The 20,134-nt window shown below is 39.2% G+C and overlaps 1 protein-coding gene across 9 annotated transcripts in view; it reads left to right on the top strand.

The window, feature by feature from the left end:
- The window catches only part of GRIK1 (glutamate ionotropic receptor kainate type subunit 1), a 436,272-nt gene that overhangs the window by 259,438 nt on the left and 156,700 nt on the right, over positions 1-20,134 (top strand). For 6 of the 9 annotated variants that reach the window (XM_081558007.1, XM_081557967.1, XM_081557996.1 and 3 more), the window contains exons 2-3: positions 11,586-11,753; positions 16,189-16,446. The exons of 1 other annotated variant lie outside the window; for it this stretch is intronic. In XM_081558007.1, the coding sequence (XP_081414133.1) occupies positions 11,586-11,753; positions 16,189-16,446 (426 nt within the window). The remainder of the gene's footprint in view (positions 1-11,585; positions 11,754-16,188; positions 16,447-20,134) is intronic. 2 more of the 9 variants (XM_081558013.1, XM_081558011.1) reach the window with 1 other exon arrangement.

Raw genomic sequence — 20,134 nt, 5'->3', positions numbered from 1 at the left:
TTAATTACCACCTTTGGTGATAACTCCCAAATTTCTAGCTTCAGTCCAGACCTCTCCCATAAAGTTCAGATCCATGTTGTGACTTCCTGGTTGACATCTCCGCTTGTAATAGTGATTTTGATCACAAAATCACTACGCTCCAAGTCAAACACCTCTACTTAGGGGTCATCAGCAAATCCTGCCAGCTCTACCTTCAATTTTTATTTGGAACTCAACCACTTTTTGTCATGCCCCAATACCTGTATCAACCGTTATCATCTCCCACCTGGATTATCGCAGTGCCTATTATTAAAATGGCCTATTACTGTACCTACTCCAGGAGTAGATCTCTCTGTTTCTGTTCTTGCCCTTCTCTTCCCTTTCGTTCAGTTCAGACTCTCAGTCATGTCCAGCTCTTTGCGACCCCATAGACTGTAGCACACCAGGCTTCTGTCCATCACCAACTCCTGGAGCTTGCTCAAACTCACGTCCGTTGATTCGGTGATGCTGTCCAACCGTCTCATCCTCTGTCATCCCCTTCTGCTCCTGTCTCCCTTCCCTTCAGTCCATTCTTAATACAGAAACCAAGAGGGGTTAGACAAATCCAATCCCCTTTAATCTCACACTATTGCCACATTCACAACACTTCTGGCATTTCTGGTCATCCAGTGTGTGGAAGTTTCCCCACCCCAAGCATTTCTCCGCGATGCCAACTGGGTGTCCCACAATTTAACTCAATGAAACCTGGAGATAGTGTTAGATCTTATGGGGCAAGGGCTCAGTCTCATGAGACTTCCCTGCTGCTTTAGATGCCAATCTCAAATGGTAGGTTCCCAGGCTACCTACAACTTCCATTCAACTTGGCTACAAAGCAGAGGTTCCCATGACCTCTTCCCTCATGGATTTGTTTGTTAGAGCTGCTCACAGAGCTCAGGGAAATACTTACTTATGTTTACCAGTGTATTAAAGTGTATGTTAAAGGACACAGATGAACAGCCAGATGAAGGGATACAGGTACACTGGGTGAGGTTGAGGAGCACAGGTGCTTCTGTCCCTATAGAGTTAGGCTGTGTCACCCTCCTGTTCAAAATCAGTGGGGACGGTGACTGCAGCCATGAAAATAAAAGACACTTGCTCCTTGGAAGAAAAACAGTGACAAACCTAAACAGCGTATTAAAAAGCAGAGACATCACTTTGCCGACAAAGGTGCATCTAGTCAAAGCTATGGTTTTTCCAGTAGTCATGTACAGATATAAGAATTGGGCCATAAAGAAGGCTGAGCCCCAAGGAACTGATGATTTTGAATTGTGATACTGGAGAAAACTCTTAGGAGTTTCTTGGACTGCATGGTCAAACCAGTCAATCCTAAAGAAAATCAACCCTGAATATTGATTGGAAGGACTGATGTTGAAGCTGAAACTGCAATACTTTGTCTATCTGATGCAAAGAGCCGACTCATTGGAAGAGACCCTGATGCTGGGAAGGACTGAGCGACAGAGGAGAAGGAGACAACAGAGGATGAGATGGTTGGATGGCATCATCAACTCAATGGACATGAGTTTGAGCAAACTCCAGGAGATGGTAAAGGACAGGGAAGCCTGGCATGCTGCAGTTCATGGGGTCGCAAAGAGTAGGACATGACTTAGCAAATAAACAAACAATACAAACCAAACAGCCTTCCTGTTATATGAATGTGTTCACCAACCTGGAACCTCTCTGAACCCCATCCTTTAGGCTTCATTACATAGGCATGATTGATGAGCTCACTGTCCAGTGATGATTGATTTACCTCTAACCTCTCTCCCCCCCAAGGAAGTCAGAGGGTAGTACTAAAAGTTCAGATAATCACTTGGTTGGTTCTGCTGGCAACCATCCATCCTCCATCCTTAGAGGTGGTTCCAAAGTCACCTCGTTAACATAACAAAGACACATTGATTGCTCTCACCACTTAGGAAATTCTAAAGGCTTTAGGACCCTTTTCTGTGCCAGAGAATGTAATGAAGACCAAAGAATATGTTTCTTTTGTTAAATTACAAAATCACACAGGGTGATTCTCTTGAAATATGTCATATCATATGACTATTCTTCTCTTGGAGAAGGAAATGGTAACCCACTCCAGTATTCTTGCCTGGAAAATTCCATGGACTGAGTAGCCTGGTAGGCTACAGTCCATGGGATTGCAAAGAGTCGGACACGACTGAGTGACTTCACTTGCTATTCTTCTCAAAATCTTCTAGTGATTCCCATCTTACTCTGTATAAAACCCGGAGCCCTATTTTGGCCTGTATGGCCCTCTGTGATTCCCACTGTGGAACATTCTATTCCTTCCAATAAGAATGCTCTCCCATTATCTTCAGAGCAATTTCCTTACCTCCTTCAGGTTTTTACTCAGAAGTTGTCCCCTCAGTGAGATCTTTCCTGGTCTGTTACCTTGACATGTCAATGGCCTTCTTGTTGATGAATGTAAACCTCAAAAATCAAGTGTTTGTCTGTTTTGTTCACAGTTGTAACCCATGTGCCTAGAACAGTGTCTGGCTCACAGTAGGGTAGGCATTTTATAAATAAATGAATAAATGAGTGAATGAATCATCAAATGAATGACTTCTTCAATAGTTTTAGATATGACAAAGCAATGACCAGTTGAAGTAAACAACAAAACAAACAAATAAATATATGTGGGGTGTAATTTTATTGCATTTCTGAAATGGTTGTTATGGGAATATATTCACCATTATCAGGTAAGTAGAATCAAAACAATGTATTTGTTTTATAGGAACAAGACTGAGTGCTATTATTTGTGTGTATGTGTGTGTGTGTGTGTGTGTTTCTCATCATCAATGAGATGGATTCCTGGAACAATGGAGTATTGTTTTTCTTAAATTCGTTTTGGGAAGAATGGTGTACACTTCATACTGCCCACTCCTCATCCAGAACAGGCTCCATCTAGAGTGAGCTGGGGTGGAAACAATGGGCAATAATAGAACAGCTTCTCTATAAAATATGTGCCTGTGACAAGGACCTTAATCTCCACCATTTTATACTTACACTGGCTTGGCTGGAATACCTCCTTCCTCCACAGAAAACTAGGGACTGACCAGTTCTCTTTTGTCATAACTAAAAACAGCTTTCTTCAGGGAAAGCACACATATACTTAACAGATGTGTATTGAACTGAGCTAAACTTCTGTAAGCCATAAAGTCAGAGAAAAAGGTCTTTAGGGGAAAGCAATGATTTGAAAGCAGATTAGTAAGCAGGTTATTAAGTATCCTTGGAAACAAAGTAAAAATAAATTTTAAAAAGTATATTCAATAAATGCTGGAAAGGGTGTGGAGAAAAGGGAACCCTATTACACTGTTGGTGCGAATGCAAACTAGTACAGCCACTATGGAGAAGAGTGTGGAGATTCCTCAAAAAACTGGAACTAGAACTGCCATATGACCCAGCAATCCCACTGCCGGGCGTACACACTGAGGAAACCACAATTGAAAGAGACACGTGTACCCCAATGTTCATCACAGCACTGTTTATAATAACCAGGACATGGAAGCAACCTAGATGTCCATCAGCAGACGAGTGGATAAGGAAGCTGTGGTACATATACACAATGGAATATTATTCAGCCATTAAAAAGAACACATTCGAATCAGTTCTAATGAGGTGGATGAAACTGGAGCCTATTATACAGAGTGAAGTAAGCCAGAAAGAAAAACACCAATACAGCATACTAATGCACATATATGGAATTTAGAAAGTTGGTAAAGATAACCCTGTATGCGAGACAGTAAAAGAGACACAAATGTATAGAACAGTCTTTTGGACTCTATGGGAGAGGGTGAGGGCAGGGTGATATGGGAGAATGGCACTGAAGCATGTAAATTATCATATGTGAAATGAATCACCAGTCCAGGTTTGATGCATGATACAGGGTGCTCAGGGCTGGTGCACTGGGATGACCCAGAGGGATGGGATGGGGAGGGAGGTGGTGGGGGGGGCGGGTTCTGGAAGGGGAACATATGTACACCCATGGTGGATTCATGTCAATGTATGGCAAAACCAATACAATACTGTAAAATTAAAAAAAAAAAAAGTATATTCAATCAATGGGACCTACAGCAAGGCTGGGTCATTTTAATATACAAATTTCTGGACCCAGTTCTTTGACATTATAATTCTATGGGGTTATATATGAAATAGGGTCTAGAGGATGTTTGGAAACTGTTGTTTTGGATTTACCTTAGATATTCTTGTGAAAACACAGCATTTGGTCCTGGCCTTCTCAAAGCACTGCCTTTTGCCTACAGTATTATGCTGTTGACCCTACAGCAGTAGGCTTTGTGATTATGAACAATTCTCTTGGAAGTCTAGATGGAACTATGTGATGCAAGCCATAAGTTCTGACTAGATTTCCATCTCCCCATCACCATATCCCACTGAAGGAAATCTACTACCTGTGTAGGATGTACCATCTGTGGTTTCCAGCTGTGTCCCTATCGTCAAAACACTACTGTCTACATCTTAGCTTGAACTCAGTGCAGGAATTTACCCAATGAGAGAGAAACACTGCTACCTAATTTTTATGGCAACTGCAAGTCAGTTTTTCTCTGCTTACTGTAAATCACTATGCCATGAATTCAGAATCCTGTTGGAAGAGAATGGTACATGCATAGATGTAACTTCTGTTAAATTGTCCATTTTCAGTTTCAATACTCTTGGGCTAAAAAATGAAGATGATGTATATCTGAGTCAGCAAGCGCTGCTATGATAAATACCATAGACTTGGTGGCTTCGATAGCAAACATTTGTCTCTCACAGCTTGGCGGTTGGGAAGTCCAAGTGACGATGATAGCAGATCTGGTGTCTGGTGAGAACTTACATCCTGGCTCGTAGATGGTTATCTTTTCTCCTATCCTCACATGATGGAGACCACTCTTTCTTCTTATAAAGATGCTCATTCCATCACTAGGGCTCCACTTTTCTGATCTCATTACTTCCCAAAGTCTTCACCTCCAAATATTGTCACTGCAGGCCTTCAAAATATGAATTTGGAGGATCACAAACATTCAGTCCGTAGCATTCTAGCCTTCATTCTTTCAAAATTCAGGTCCTTCTCACATAAAAATGCATGTTTCATACCAACAGCCCCAGAGGTCTTAACTTGTTCCAGCATTAACTCTAAAGCCCAAGTCTAATCTAAACTTCATTTAAATCAGAAATGGGTGAGGCTCCAGGCAGAATTTACCCTGAGACAAAATTCTCCCCCAGCTATGAACTTGTGAAACCAAACAGGTTATTTATAAGATACAATGTTAAGACAGGCATGAAGTAGCTATTCCAACTCCAAAAGGGAGAAATCAGAAATAGGTGATGGATCCCAAAGAAGTCTGAACGCTAGCAAGGTGAATTCCAAGAGAGCTCACGTTTTGGGAATAACCTTCTTTGGCTCAATGTTCTGCATTTTGGACCCACTGCGGTAGCAAAAATCAGCCCATAGTTTGATGGAACACTCAGTAGCCACTGCGATGATCAGGCCACTTCACATCTTTGCCCAAGGAGGTTACACTCTCAAAGTTCCCTGAGCAGCCCTGCTCCCACATCTCCCAAATTGCCCTATACCAAAAAAAGTTTTTTTGAATTTTACAACTACTTCAGAATATGTGCACACATCTTATTTTTTCACACTCTTTGTCGAGTGAGTACGTGTGGTGACTTTTCTCAAGTGAGAGATGCAGAGCAGAAGGGACAGAGTCTTTCACATTAGCTTTGTTTGTACCAACATCCATTCTTTCCTGCAGAGTATAATGGTAAAAACCAAGACAAAGACCTTAGACCCTCATGAACAAAGTCTGAATACCCACATTTATTAAGAAAAAAAGTGTTTTCTAGAACACAAAGAATGTTGTTATGTATAGAATATTTCCTGTGCTACCTTTATCATCCCTACCCAGGGATAAAACCCAGGTATCCTGCCTTACAGGCAGATTCTTTACCACCTTCCCACCTGAGCTATGAGGGAAGCCCATCTGTATCATTTTAAATGGCACCAATATTCACATACGAAGTCAGAACCTGACTCCAAATAAAACAAGACCTTTTCCACTTTCTGACCTTTTCATATTGTTTGGAAGATGCATTGTAAATTGTAATTTGTCATGAACTCAGGCTGAAAATGATGGGTGAGCTGGGAAGAAGCTGAGAGGTATATATTGATGATGACTTTTGACCTTTGTTCAAACTTCCTGTTGGTGATAAGACAGAGACTGATCCCTAACCATATTACTAGGGTTCTGATTTTAATTCCACCATGTATGTTGGAAGAGGAAGGATTTCTTCATACTACCAAGCAAATCTCCAATACCAACTGTGCTGTGTGGTTAGTCACTCAGTCGTGTCGGACTCTTTGCAACCACATGAACTGTAGCCAGACTCCTCTGTCCATGAGATTCTCCAGGCAAGAATACTGGAGTGGGTTGCCACTCCCTTCTCTAGGGGATGTTCCTGACCCAGGGATCGAACCCGGGTCTCCTGCATCACAGACATATTCTTTACTATCAGCCACCAGGGAAGCTGATACCAGCTGGGTGTCCTGAAATTCAACTCAATCCTGACACCATGTATCTGGAAAGAGAATCAGAATCAGATTCTCCCACATTGCAAGGTCTCCCACATTGCAGGCGGATTCTTCACCACCTGAGCCACCAGGGAAGCCCACGCACTAAATTACTGGCTTATTAAAAAGAATGTACCTGGGTAACAGCCAGATGGGAGAGATGCGTAAGACAAGGTACAGGGAAAAATTATGGAGCCTCCATGCCCTCTCCCAGTACCCCATGAAATCCCCATGTTCACCAACCTGGAAGCTCTCTAAGCACTGTCTTTTTGAGTTTCTATAGAGGCTCCATTACGCAGGTATTGATCATTTAAATCATTAGCCATTGTCCTTTGAACTCAATCTCCAGCCCCACTCCCCTTCCCAGAGGTCAGGAGTGGGCTTGGGAGTGGGTCTGAAAGTTTCGATCCTCTAGTCATACGGCTAATTCTCCTGAGAAGCAGTTCCCATCCTTAGGTATTTTCCAAAAAACACTTCATTAATATAACAAAAGACATCTTTATCGCTCTCATCACTTAAGAAATCTCAAGTTTTAGGAGTCTGGTGCCAGAAATGAGGTCAAAGACCAAATATGTATTTTTTGTTACAAATCATGATATCACATATATCCAGGCCATGAGGAATGATTTATGATCTGTACTCAGTCTGATTCACATAACAGAAAACAGAAAATATTTTTATATCATTCACATAATAAAAACAGAAAAAAAATATTGTACATGAAGAATACAAACAATACTTCTTAACTTTGGTTACATATGAGGTGTGACTGTAAGTCATGAAAGTGAACATGGAAAAGCCAGGCACATGGATTTTGAGGTTTATCACCCTCCTGCACTCCATCTGCCATGCTCTGCTTCACAGCAGTTACAGTTTTAGAAAAAAAAGGAAGAAAGAAAGCTGGTTCTTCATCTTCATTTGGTTCCTTCCCTTCATTGAGGAACTCTCAAATTCCTGCTTTCGTCTCTTATACCTTGACTTGACTGAGACAATTTAGAAAAAATTAAATGGTCAGGGGTGAGAAGGGCCGCTTAACTCTCCCTTGAACCTAAGCTACTTTCTTAGTTTTGCTTTCTCTAACCCTTCCGTGGCTTATTGAATTTTTAAGGGAAGTCGTGCTCAGCTCAGCTTAAATAATAGAAACAGAGAAAATCATTGACCTTAGGACAAAGGAAAGGTTGGGGGGAGCAGTAAAAGGAGAGAAAAGAACACAGGAAGAAGACAAACAGAGGAAGGAACAAGCCAGGGGTCTCTCCTCTGGAAACCATGGAACCCAGGCATCCAGAAGTTGACTATATAGAGAACCCCAAACACTTGAAAGGTCTCATTGACAAGCTCACACCTACAAATCTGATAATGTAATAATAATAGAAGTAGTAGTAAATAACAGTAGTAGTTTAATAATAGCAATAATTCATATATCTTTAGATATGGGTCCCTCTAATTCTCCTATCAAAGACACTGAAATTCAATTTTGTAAAATCTGCAGCCTTGGGGAGGAGAGAAGAAGTTGGCTGATCCTGAAAGAGTCTGCTTCTGTGTGAGGTCTGGCACATTTTAATAACTTCCTCCTGTTTCTATCGTATTTCACTTTCTTGGTACTTCCCCAGTCTTGTATATATCTCACTTCAATATAGGTTTTTGGTATTTGCAATCTTCTCTAAAGAAAAGGTTGGGGCTTCCCCAGTGGCACTAGTAGTAAAGAACTCCCCCTTCACCTCAAAATTGTGTATTGGTATAGAGTTGTGTTTTACATAAAGCTGGCTATTAAAGAACCCACCTGCCAGTGCAGGAGACACAAGAGTCTCGGGTTCGAACCCTGGGTAGGGAAGATCCCCAGGAGAATGGAATGGTTACCCACTCCCCGAATCCCATGGACAGATGACCCTGGCTGGCTACAGTCCATAGGGTCGAAAAGAGTAGGAAACAACTGAAGTGATTTAGCACTAAAGGAAAAAGGAGAGCATGGTGGGGTGTTGAGCTCATGACACCATTTATAATGCTTGCTTGGTGAAGGAAGGAAAGAAAATTGCCCCCAAGATGACAAAACAGTTTACCTACATACCACCTAAGCATATAACAAAATCACTTAATGGTCTCTTAAACTCAGGTATAGCCAGCTTTATGTAAAACACAAATCTATACCATTAAACAATTTTGAGGTGAAGGGGGAGTTCTACAAGTGCTGAGTCCTTTCTTTATCCTCATTATCCATGTGTGAGATGAAAGTCACTCAGTCGTGTCCAACTCTTTGTGACCTCATGGACTATATGATCTATGGGATTCTCCAGGCCAGAATACTGGAGTGAGTAGCCTTTCTGTTCTCTAGGGGATCTTCCCAACCCAGGGGTCGAACCCAGGTCTCCTGCATTGCAGGCAGATTCTTTACCAGCTGAGCCACCAGGGAAGCCTTATCCATGTATAATAATACTCATTTCTGAGGCATGATTGAGTATTCAGGATACTTTCACTGCATTATATCATTCCTTTTACAGAGCAGTCATCCAAGAGAAGCCCAATATAAGCAAGGCAGCATCATTAACTTCATTTAACGATGACGTACATCTTGAAGCAAATATATTTATATTTATAATGAATCAAACATTTGAGTTTGTTAAAGACAAGGCTTTCTGATTTTAAATAATTTGGGCAAAATGTATCATATCTCTGTTCATGTTTTCATTTATGAACACAAATAAACTACCTCCTCCCTGTATTGTTATAAGTTTTAAATGAAATATTCATAGTGAAAGAGCTATTTTATAGTAACTTTATTCCTGGTACTTAAAAATCTTTCTCAAAGAAGACATAGGTGGACCAAGACTCAAACTTCAGAACTTCTGATACCGCTACAGGTATTTGTTCTTTCCTACAAGCCTGTCTCATACAGATTAAAGTTGCTTGCAACTGAGCCAGTGGTTAACTTTTCTCAGCCAGTGGTCCCCAGCCTTCAGGATCTAATGCCTGATGATTTGAGATGGAGCTAATGTAATAATAATAGAAATAAAGTGCACAGTAAATGTAGTGCACTTGAATCATCCCCCACTTCCACCCTTGGTCTGTGGAAAAATTATCTTCCATGAAACATGTCCTTGGTGCCAAGAAGTTTGGGGAATGCTGAAATATTGCAGGTTAAACATCTTAAGATAATTTGTTCTCTATGAGGACATTGATTCAGTCCATCTTCATGAGTGTCTCACCGTATTCTTGGGGAGATAGACAAGTAAACACATAATTGCTATTAACAACTGTGGAAATTCCAGCATCAAAGAGTTTCTGACCTTAGGAAGGGGCTAATTCCACTGTGGGTCATCTAGACTGTGGCGGGAAACCACTCTATGTCCATCTTCTTCTGGTGACCAAGTGTCTACTATGTGAGCTTACCACATCACTTTGGAGCATCTACTGACAGTTCTGAGAGAATCTGAAAGTCCCTCCAGCCTAGAACCTATTTACCATTGTTTGACAAAAGAAAAAGCAAAGTCAAAGAGCAGGGGTTTTCCTAAGGTTAATTTCAGAATAACTCTCCAATATGATTCCATAGGAAAACATTAACAAAGTCATGTCCTACTCACCTCTAGTTTCTCAGAGAACAGAGAAATAATCTCCACACGCATCTCACATTATCAGTTTATAAAACCCAGAGACATTCCCTAAGGAGCCAAAATAGTTGAATCAAATACCTTAGCTTTCAAAAATGGACATTAGTCAATTCTTTGACACAGAAATTCAGTTTAGAAAGAAATTGCCTCTGCATCAAATAATTTTAACTTAAAAATTACAGATGAATATTTGTTTACTGTTCTTTCAAACTAGAGTCAAAGTCATTTTCTGAAATGAGAGTGTGCCAATGGAAGCTCTTTTTCTTAGAAAGAATAAACATAAGTTGTACCTGTGCCAGTGATAATTTTCACACTCAAATTTTTGTTTTGTTTTTGTCTATGTGTTTCGAGTGGAGAGAAAACTTGAAGCATTTGCAAACCAGACTCAATGGTGAGAGTAAACAAATAGTAGTCTACTAGTTACAAGTGTTCAGCCTTCTATGGGCACCAATTAATATGTTTTCCCAAAGAAATTGAGGACGATTGATTAATCAAGGAGCAAGTTAAGAGCCTCTACTGTATGTTCTGTGTGTGTTGAGAATCCCAGGACAGCCCTTAAAGAACATTTAGAATGTGTATTTAATAATACTTAAATTGCCTTTATCAACATCAAAATCAGAGCTGAATTCTCTGATGACTCTTTAAGCACTGATATTTTGTGCTGTTGCTTGTGATGAGGTCCTCATGTTTAAGACAGCAAAGACTTAGTGCACATGTTTGTTGAGTGGAGGAACACTCAACACTCTCCAGAGATAGAACGTACGTTTGCTCTGCAACAGTATCAGTTTCTCAAAGCAACGCAAAAACAATTTGTTTGTTTTTTTAAATTCTGCCCATGCACTTTGGAAAGTACTCAGATATGACTGCAGAATTCTGTGCCACAAGGAAGAGAGGTATGTTCAGTCTGAAAAAAATCTAAGTGCATATATGACTCATTTTGACCCTACTCAACTCTGCATGATCCTTCTGGAGTCGAGAATGCCTATTTTTTTTAAATAGAATGAGTTTCATTCTAAGGAAAGATGGTCCTACCAGGACACAGCTGAGATTGTGCTTAGGTCAGCCACAGAGTGATTTGTGTCCACACTGTGGAAAATCATCCTCCATCGAATTATCAATCATACTTGATATGATACTAAATATTTGGAATCCATTCACCATCTGATAGGTATTGCGCAGTCCAGTATTGGATTTGAAATCTTAAGCACACATATGAAGTTTTATCTGCATTTGATATGCTGATAGATGTAACTTTTAACTGGAGTTGGGATCTATCTTGACTATTCTTACTTTGATTCTTTTGGGCCTTTTGCTTGTATCACTTATATTCTTCTCTTTAAAGAATGCACATGGATAATATAACTAATGCTTTTCATGCATCTCTTTTGCTTCTGCAGGAGGGATTTTTGAAACTGTGGAAAATGAACCTGTTAACGTTGAAGAATTAGCGTTCAAGTTTGCAGTCACCAGCATTAACAGAAATCGAACCCTGATGCCTAACACCACATTAACCTACGATATCCAGAAAATTAACCTTTTTGATAGTTTCGAAGCCTCACGGAGAGGTAACTATTTTCACACTTTTAAAAGTTTCTTTGGGTGATGTTTCTGCTCCACAAGTCACCTTCTCTTTGCTACCTGCCCTTTTGCAAAGTGGACATCTCTGTGCAAAGGATTTGCAGGCAATCTCAGTCCAGCACCATCTGAACCCTCCTAATGGATGTTGCTTAGTTCTGTTTTCTGGGCCTTTCTGATTAGCTTACCCTTCAGTGCCCTCCACTCTCTGATTAACTGGTTTAGCTGTGAATGGAAAATGTCAAGCTTGATCTGTTTTTCCTTCCTGAGGCTGAGATACCACCATGAAATTGTACAGTGCAGTCAAATAAAACTTTGTGGAAGGTCATACCTACTGAGCATGTGGAAATGCTCACAACACACAGACTTCACAACCTGAATTCTAAGAGGCTGTGAGCCACTGGGTTTACCTAGCATCCTCTCAAATATTACCTTATTCCCTTCCACAAGATCAGAGAAATGTGAAGATTATAAATATTGAATGATTATGTTTTACACCCGAAACTAATATAAAATTTTATGTCAATTATACCTCGATTTTTAAAAAAAGAAAAAACTAGGAAAAAAGTAATGGAACCGTGTAATAAATAAATAAAGCAGGGAAATGCATGGGATCAAAGAAAATCTTTTGTGTCTGAACAGAAGACAATTTCCTAGAAAACAATCTAATTTACATGTAGGCTGCAAGGTTTGTCTCATGGAAAGAGTCTTTGATGTGGGACTTATTTACAAATCCCCCAAACACTTCCAAGATTACCCTTTCAAGCCACATTTGACATACTTGAAGATAGTCTCTAACTAGAGAGTTGTTGGGTTTCCCTACAGGTGTTCGTCTGGAAACATCACCCCAAAATATGAGGGACTCTTTCTCTTTTTAGAGGAAAGCTTTGCCCATCAAAAACACACAAGTGGGGACTTCCCTGGCGGTACAGTGGTGAAGACTTTGCCTTCCAATGCAGGAGGCTCAGATTCATCCTTAGTTGGGGAACTAAGATTTTACAAGCCTCACAGTCAAAAAGCCAAAACATAAAACAGAAGCAATACTGTAACAAATTCAATAAAGACTAAAAAGGGTCCACATTAAAAAAAAAAAAATCTTAAAAACACATACAATTAAGTGGAATACAATGAATGCCATGTTCACGCTAATTTCCAAGTAACTAAACACTGGTTGTTTCCACTTAGAGTTAACCTCATTAGAACTGGGCTTTTCTGCCAAATTCTTGAGTCCTTTCCAAAAAAAAAAAAACAAAACGAAACAGTGAAATTTGTTTTCCTGGGAATACAGATGAAAATTGAATAGTATAGTGGTTTTCTTTAAAAATCTATAGCATCATCTTAGTATAAGAATATTTCCCTTTTTAAAGATCAATAAAGTTGCAGATACTATATAGGTCAGAGTTGTCTGTGAACAAATAATAAAACTTTATGTTTATACAGAACTTTAAAGTGTATAAGGCAACTTCACATAAATTATCTCTATGAGTTAGATCTCTCTCTGTCCCTTTCTCTCTGGATCTCCCTCTCTCTGTCTCTCTTCGTCTCTCTCTCTCAGACACACACGCTCACATACACACTCATGCAAAACACTGTTGAATAAATATCCCCAGAAAGCCAAACACATTTAACAATAATACTTCAACCCACATAAAATCCAAAGCATTTTTGTGACCTGAAGTACCTGCCATATTTATAAATTCAACACCCCCAAAGCTTCTTAAAACTGGTAATTTTCTGGCAAACAGAATTCAAAAGGATTGATTTTCTGTCAAGTAATATTAGAATTCCTGAGCTAAATATTAGCAGAAATCTCAATCCACTGCCAATGCTAGACAAAACAACAGTTCATATACTCTCATGCCTTCACTTTTTCTTACTAACCAGTGAAAGCGCATCCAGAAAATTAGCATCTGAGAACAGTTTTCACCTATAGTATTAGAAAATTATGCCTTTATATCTCACGTGATAATTCAGTAATGAAGAGCACAGTGTCACAAAGTTCCTTGTGAATGATTGCGTACACTTGCTGTCCCACAGATATGTGAAATATGGTTCTCAAAATTTTACATATTAATTTTTCTCTCTAAATCAAGTCAGATAAGCTTGACAAGGCCATATATTTTTTTCTACTTATCTTTTACTTGTGAAATGGCATTATTATAAAAATCAACACAATTTTGTTTATACATGTTGCTATTATTTAATTCATATATTCAACTATTGTTTCTCAGAAGTTCCAAATTCTTTTGAACTAGCATTAATATATAAATTTAAAATGTTTTTACACTTATGTTTAATGCCAGCATGTATCTATGATAGGGCTTCCCTGGTGGCTCACACAGTAAAGAATCTGCCTGCAATGCAGGAGGCCTGGGTTCAATCCCTGGGTCAGGAAGATCCCTGGAGAAGGGAATGGCAACCCACCCCAGTATTCTTGCCTGGAGAATTCCATGGATGGAGGACCCTGATGGGCTACAGTCCATGGGGTCGCAAACAGTCAGGCACAACTGAGTGACTAACACTTTTATTTTATGAGGTTATAGAAGATAATCTGTCCCAACCTCTCTGGAAGAGAATTTCGTTTATATATATCAATAAACTTAAAAATATCAATAGCATTTAATTATAGCTGAAAATCTACTCTAAGAAAGTAGTGTAAAAGTTAGAGAAAAATATAAAAACTACGATAGGTGCTTATAATATTACTTATAATAAACAAAAGTTAGGAGCAACTTAATTCAGTACCATATGTTCAGTCACTCAGTCGATCATGTCTGACTCTTTGCAACCCCATGGACCATGGCTCATCAGGCTTCTCTGTCCATGGAACTTTACAGCCAAGAATACAGGAGTGGGTTGCCATTCGCTTCCCCAGGGGATCTTCCCAACCCAGGGACCTAACTCAGGTCTCCTGCATTGCAGGCAGATTCTTTACTATCTGAACCACCAGTGAAGCTCCACTGTGCATCATCAGTCAGTTCAGTTGCTCAGTTGTGTCCGACTCTTTGCAACATAGGGCTAGTTAAATAAGTAATGACACTCGGCATCGTGGACTAGGCTATTCTATGACACTAAAAATATAACTTTTGCAGAATTTATAATGACTTGATGGTAAGAGTGTGCTTTTAGTATTAAATTTAGTGTTGAATACAGAAAGTGATGTATCAAACTGTATCTGTATCGTGTTCAATTTTTAGATAAATTGGAATACCAAAATATCAGGTTGGCCAAAAAGTTTGTTTGGATTTTCCTACAAGCTCCTACAGAAAAACCCGAACAAACTTTTTAGCCAACTCAATGTGAGTTGATATTATTCGAAGTTGATGGAATTTCAGGGCCATTTTTACTTTCTTATAATTTTCAATATTCTAAATTATCTCAAGGAGTGTATATAATCTTATAATGCAAAAAAATAATGTTAAAATTAATTTTTATGTACATATCTACTTTATTTTGTTCAACTACATGTTGGCTAATGTTGATGTAGAAATAAGCCTGTCCTTGAGCTGGGTCCCTGTACTCTGGTCAATTCTACCATTATCCAGAGACCCTGACTCACTGCATTGCCTATGACATTAGTGAAAAGGTGAAAAGTGAAAGTCGCTCAGTTGTGTCCAACTCTTTGTGACCTCCTGGACTATACTGTCCATGGAATTCTCCAGGCCAGAATACTGGAGTGTGTGACCTATCCCTTCTCCAAGGAATCTTCCCAACTCAGGAATCCAATCAGGTCTCCTGTGTTGCAGGCGGATTCTTTACCCACTGAGCTACCAGAAAGGCCCTGGTTGTGGGTTCATGACATTAGTGGGTTGGACCACATATCTTCTAAGACCCTTTTAAGCTATGCTATTCTATTATTCTGTAATTAATTAAGTATCAATATCACTGAGCATTCTTAAGCAATTTCTCAATAGCCTGGACCTCTTTTCTGAATTTTGGGAAGGACTGGAACTAAAGTACTCTGCAGCCACCCAGAGAGGCTTCTGATTCAGTGACCATGTCAGTTATCTTCACTGCCAAACTGACCATGACAGAACTGAATTCATATGACATTCCCTTGGCAAATGGCTTATAGTCACTCTGAGTGCTTCTGGGTGGCATCACACCAAGCAAGAGATTTGAACTCCATCGGATCAAAAGTAATGAAGTGAGACCAACAACTCATTTTTGTTTGCAGGGCATTGGCCCTGTGATGTGTTGCTAATCATTTCAACATTTGCATCTCTAGTATTTAGTATCTCAGGGATGTTGGAAGTTGGGTTAAGCATGTTTCCTCAACATACAGATGGAGAGTGGAGGAAGGTTTCCAATAGTGAAAATAAGGAGGAAACATGAAAGGGGAGATTAAATTCACAGAACTCTCTCTTTTTTCTCTCTCCCCTCCCTTCTTTCTCTCTCCACTCTCTCCTTGTCTATGGACATCAGCATGTGACCAGCTGGCACTTGGTGTGGCTGCTCTCTTTGGTCCTTCTCATAGCTCCTCCGTCAGTGCTGTGCAGTCTATTTGCAATGCTCTCGAGGTTCCACATATACAGACTCGCTGGAAACACCCCTCCGTGGACAACAGAGACCTGTTTTACATCAACCTCTACCCCGATTATGCGGCTATCAGCAGGGCGGTCTTGGATCTGGTCCTCTACTACAACTGGAAGACAGTGACCGTGGTGTATGAAGATAGCACAGGTATGGGACTCACACAAGCCCTCACCTGGCCATGTGTGCTTGGCATAAAGGGAACCAGAGTATACTCTAGGCATCGACTCATCAGGCAGAGTGCATGACGATGGTCGTTTATATGAAGCTAATTGAGTATTCTAATTTGAAAGCTCCATGTGTAGCAGGCTCCTATTCTTTTTGGTGAGTCTATCCTTTCTGATGATCCTTTCATCATCAAACTTAGGGGCACTTAAAAAATAAATAAATATCACCTTATTGACATATGTTGTGATCCAATGTGAATAGTAAACGTGCAATTTAATGTATCCAGCTCCATTAAGAATATGACCATGACTCCATTGTTAAATAAAACAGAGAAAGTTTGGAAATGACCATTTCGAAGTATGATTCCAATTCAATAAGTAGCTATGTAAATGTCTTGAAAATTTCTAAGGTATATAAAGCAACTATACTCTAATAAAAAATATTATTATTAATTAAATTATTAAATTAATAATTATTAATTTTTATAAAAATTATAAATATAAATATAAAATATTTATAAATTATTTGATAAATATTATAATATATTATAATTTTATATATTTATATATTATAAAAATTATAATATAAATAAATATTAAAATATAATTAATTAATAATTATTAAATTAATTAAGTTATTTAAAACATAAAGTACATCAACAGAAGAATCCAGTTAGAGGTTGTATCGATAGATCTGATCATTTCATGGGGAAAGGACTAGGAGCCCTGGTAATGAGCCCTTAATGAAGCTTGCTTTGTTCTACCTGCTAACTTTAAGGTGAAGGGCAGACATGGGGTGCTGAACACCTCACTAGACATTTCTGTGACCTTACCCAATTGGAAGTTTCTTTTATTGGTACCTTCCCCCCTTGCCTTCTGTTTACGTTTTGAGGTTTATTGAGATTGGAGACCCCTTTCATGTGGTTTAAATTCTGCCAGTAACTCTTCATTGTCCACATAGGAAAGTCCAAGTCCTTCTAATTTAAAGCTCTTCACCATCTAACCATTCTCATCTTCATTAACCCAAGTACTAGCTGAACTATATCCCCAGTGTTCTCACATCATTTCTTCAGTTCAGTTCAGTCGCTCAGTCGTGTCCAACTCTTTGCGACCCCATGAATTGCAGCACGCCAGGCCTCTCTGTCCATCACCAACTCCCCTGAGTCTACCCAAACCCATGTCCATCGAGTCGGTGATGCCATCCAACCATCTCATCCTCTGTCGTCCTCTTCTCCTCCTGCCCCCAATCCCACCCAGCATTAGGGTCTTTTCCAATGAGTCAACCCTTCGCATGAGGTGGCCAAAATACTGGAGTTTCAGCTTCAACATCAGACCTTCCAATGAACACCCAGGACTGATCTCTTTTAGGATGGATTGATTGGATCTCCCTGCAGTCCAAGGGACTCTCAAGAGTCTTCTCCAACACCACAGTTCAAAAGCATCAATTCTTCGGCACTCAGCTTTCTTCACCGTCCAACTCTCACATCCATACATGACCACTGGAAAAACCATAGCCTTGACTAGACGGACTTTTATTGGCAAAGTAATGTCTCTGCTTTTAAATATGCTATCTAGGTTGGCCATAACCTTCCTTCCAAGGAGTAAGCGTCTTTTAATTTTATGGCTGCAATCACCATCAGCAGTGATTTTGGAGCCCAAAAAATAAAGTCAGCCACTGTTTCCACTGTTTCCCCATCTATTTCCCATGAAGTGATGGGACCAGATGCCATGATCTTAGTTTTCTGAATGTTGAGCTTTAAGCCAACTTTTTCACTCTCCTCTTTCACCTTCATCAAGAGGCTCTTTAGTTCTTCTACACTTTCTGCCATAAGGGTGGTGTCATCCGCATATCCAAGGTTATTGATATTTCTCCCAGCAATCTTGATTCCAGCTTGTGTTTCTTCCAGCCAAGCGTTTCTCATGATGTACTCTGCATATAAGTTAAATAATCAGGGTGACAATATACAGCCTTGACATACTCCTTTTCCTATTTGGAACCAGTCTGTTGTTCCATGTCCTGTTCTAACTGTTGCTTCCTGACCTGCATACAGGTTTCTCAAGAGACAGGTCAGATGGTCTGGTATTCCCATCTCTTTCAGAATTTTCCACAGTTTCTTGTGATCCACACAGTCAAAGGCTTTGGCATAGTCAATAAAGCAGAAATAGATGTTTTTCTGGAACTCTCTTTGCATCATTTCTTAAAGATCCCCAAGTCCATTCCAAATCTTTCTTTCTGAGGCTAGCCCCTCACTTTGAAAGGTCCTCTACATAGCCTGCAAGGTGGTAAGCTCCCCCACTCTCCATGATCACACTCAACTCCCTTTTCTTTCTAAAGCTCTCTGAGACCACACTGGGAGTTAACAGCACATTATAAATATAAGCATTATATTACATGCTCCATGATCTGTTTAAATATTTATGAGACTAGGAATTCAAAACGATTGGAATTTTATCTTATTCATTTTTATAATCTGCTACCTAGCATAGTCCTGGAATATAGGAAAGTGCTTAGTAATTACCTGTGGAAAGAATAATGCTATTTTCTTTCTGAAATTTTTTTCTTCAAGAATTGAAATTAGCTCCTTTCCTTAATCTATACATTTGGTAGTAAGGCTAATAAAATCATCAGCAAAAATTAACCAAACCAAACATTTCTAAGCTTTTTAATAGCATTTTACTTTTTTACTCTCTCGCACCAGATGCAAGCATTTACGGATACTATTCCTCAGAAGGTGAACAATAAGCCTTCTCTATTTTGCACTAAACTCTGTTCCCATTTTCAACTGTCAGATAAAAGTGACTTTTGTGGTTGGAAATATGCATTTATGTATTTTCTTATACCTCATCTCATTTTAGAAAGAAGTGAACTAGGTAACTGCATATATAATTTACAAATACTGTATTCAAAACAGTCCTACCAGGAGGGGTAAGCTGCTCATATAAGAGTAAGGCAGTCATATTTTTAGAGCTTCACCTGCTTGCTGTGAAGGAAGAAAATACATTATCAGATGAACTCCATAAGTATACTTAAAGAGCCTTATGATATATATTGTATTTATATATAGGTAGAGTAAGGCCTTTCATGTTGTCTACCTTTGTACATAGAGAATTCCAGGAGTTAATAAACTAATACTATTTCCCATCATGTGGTACACATTTATCATACTTTTCTCTCATTATTTCTACCATTTCCAGCAAAATAGGACCATCTAAAAGGAAAACAAATCAATGAATAATATTGAGGCATCTGGATTTAATTTAAGAAAGTTTAACTAAAGGTGTGAGCATAACTTGTAGACTGCAAATTGTATTGAGAAAAATTATAATTTGCAAAAGGATAATATAAAAGTCGATATCCTAACCACCCTTTAGATTTCAAGTGAGTCCCCATAACTGACAGCCATTTTGCATAGAGGGAATTTGAACTATCATTTCTATTACCTTTAAAAAGAAACTGAAATCTCCTCTTCACTTCTATTCAGTTCACCTGAGCACAGTTGCTCATTAAATACTTGTTAAAATTGAAAAATCCAAAATGAGTTTGTGCTTGCCCATTAAGTTAGAGATGATTCATGGTAAAATGATTTTGCTCACAAAGACATTAAAAATGTAAGTGAATAATCAATTGAACCATTAAATTGGAACCCAGAGAGTAAACAGGTCAACTGAGA

This window comes from Giraffa tippelskirchi, chromosome 2, assembly GCF_054371585.1.
Source record: "Giraffa tippelskirchi isolate mGirTip1 chromosome 2, T2T-mGirTip1v1.2.pri, whole genome shotgun sequence".
NCBI classification, from domain to species: domain Eukaryota; kingdom Metazoa; phylum Chordata; class Mammalia; order Artiodactyla; family Giraffidae; genus Giraffa; species Giraffa tippelskirchi.
Note: the sequence above shows the minus strand (reverse complement) of the source record. Positions and strands in the feature narration are given on the sequence as shown.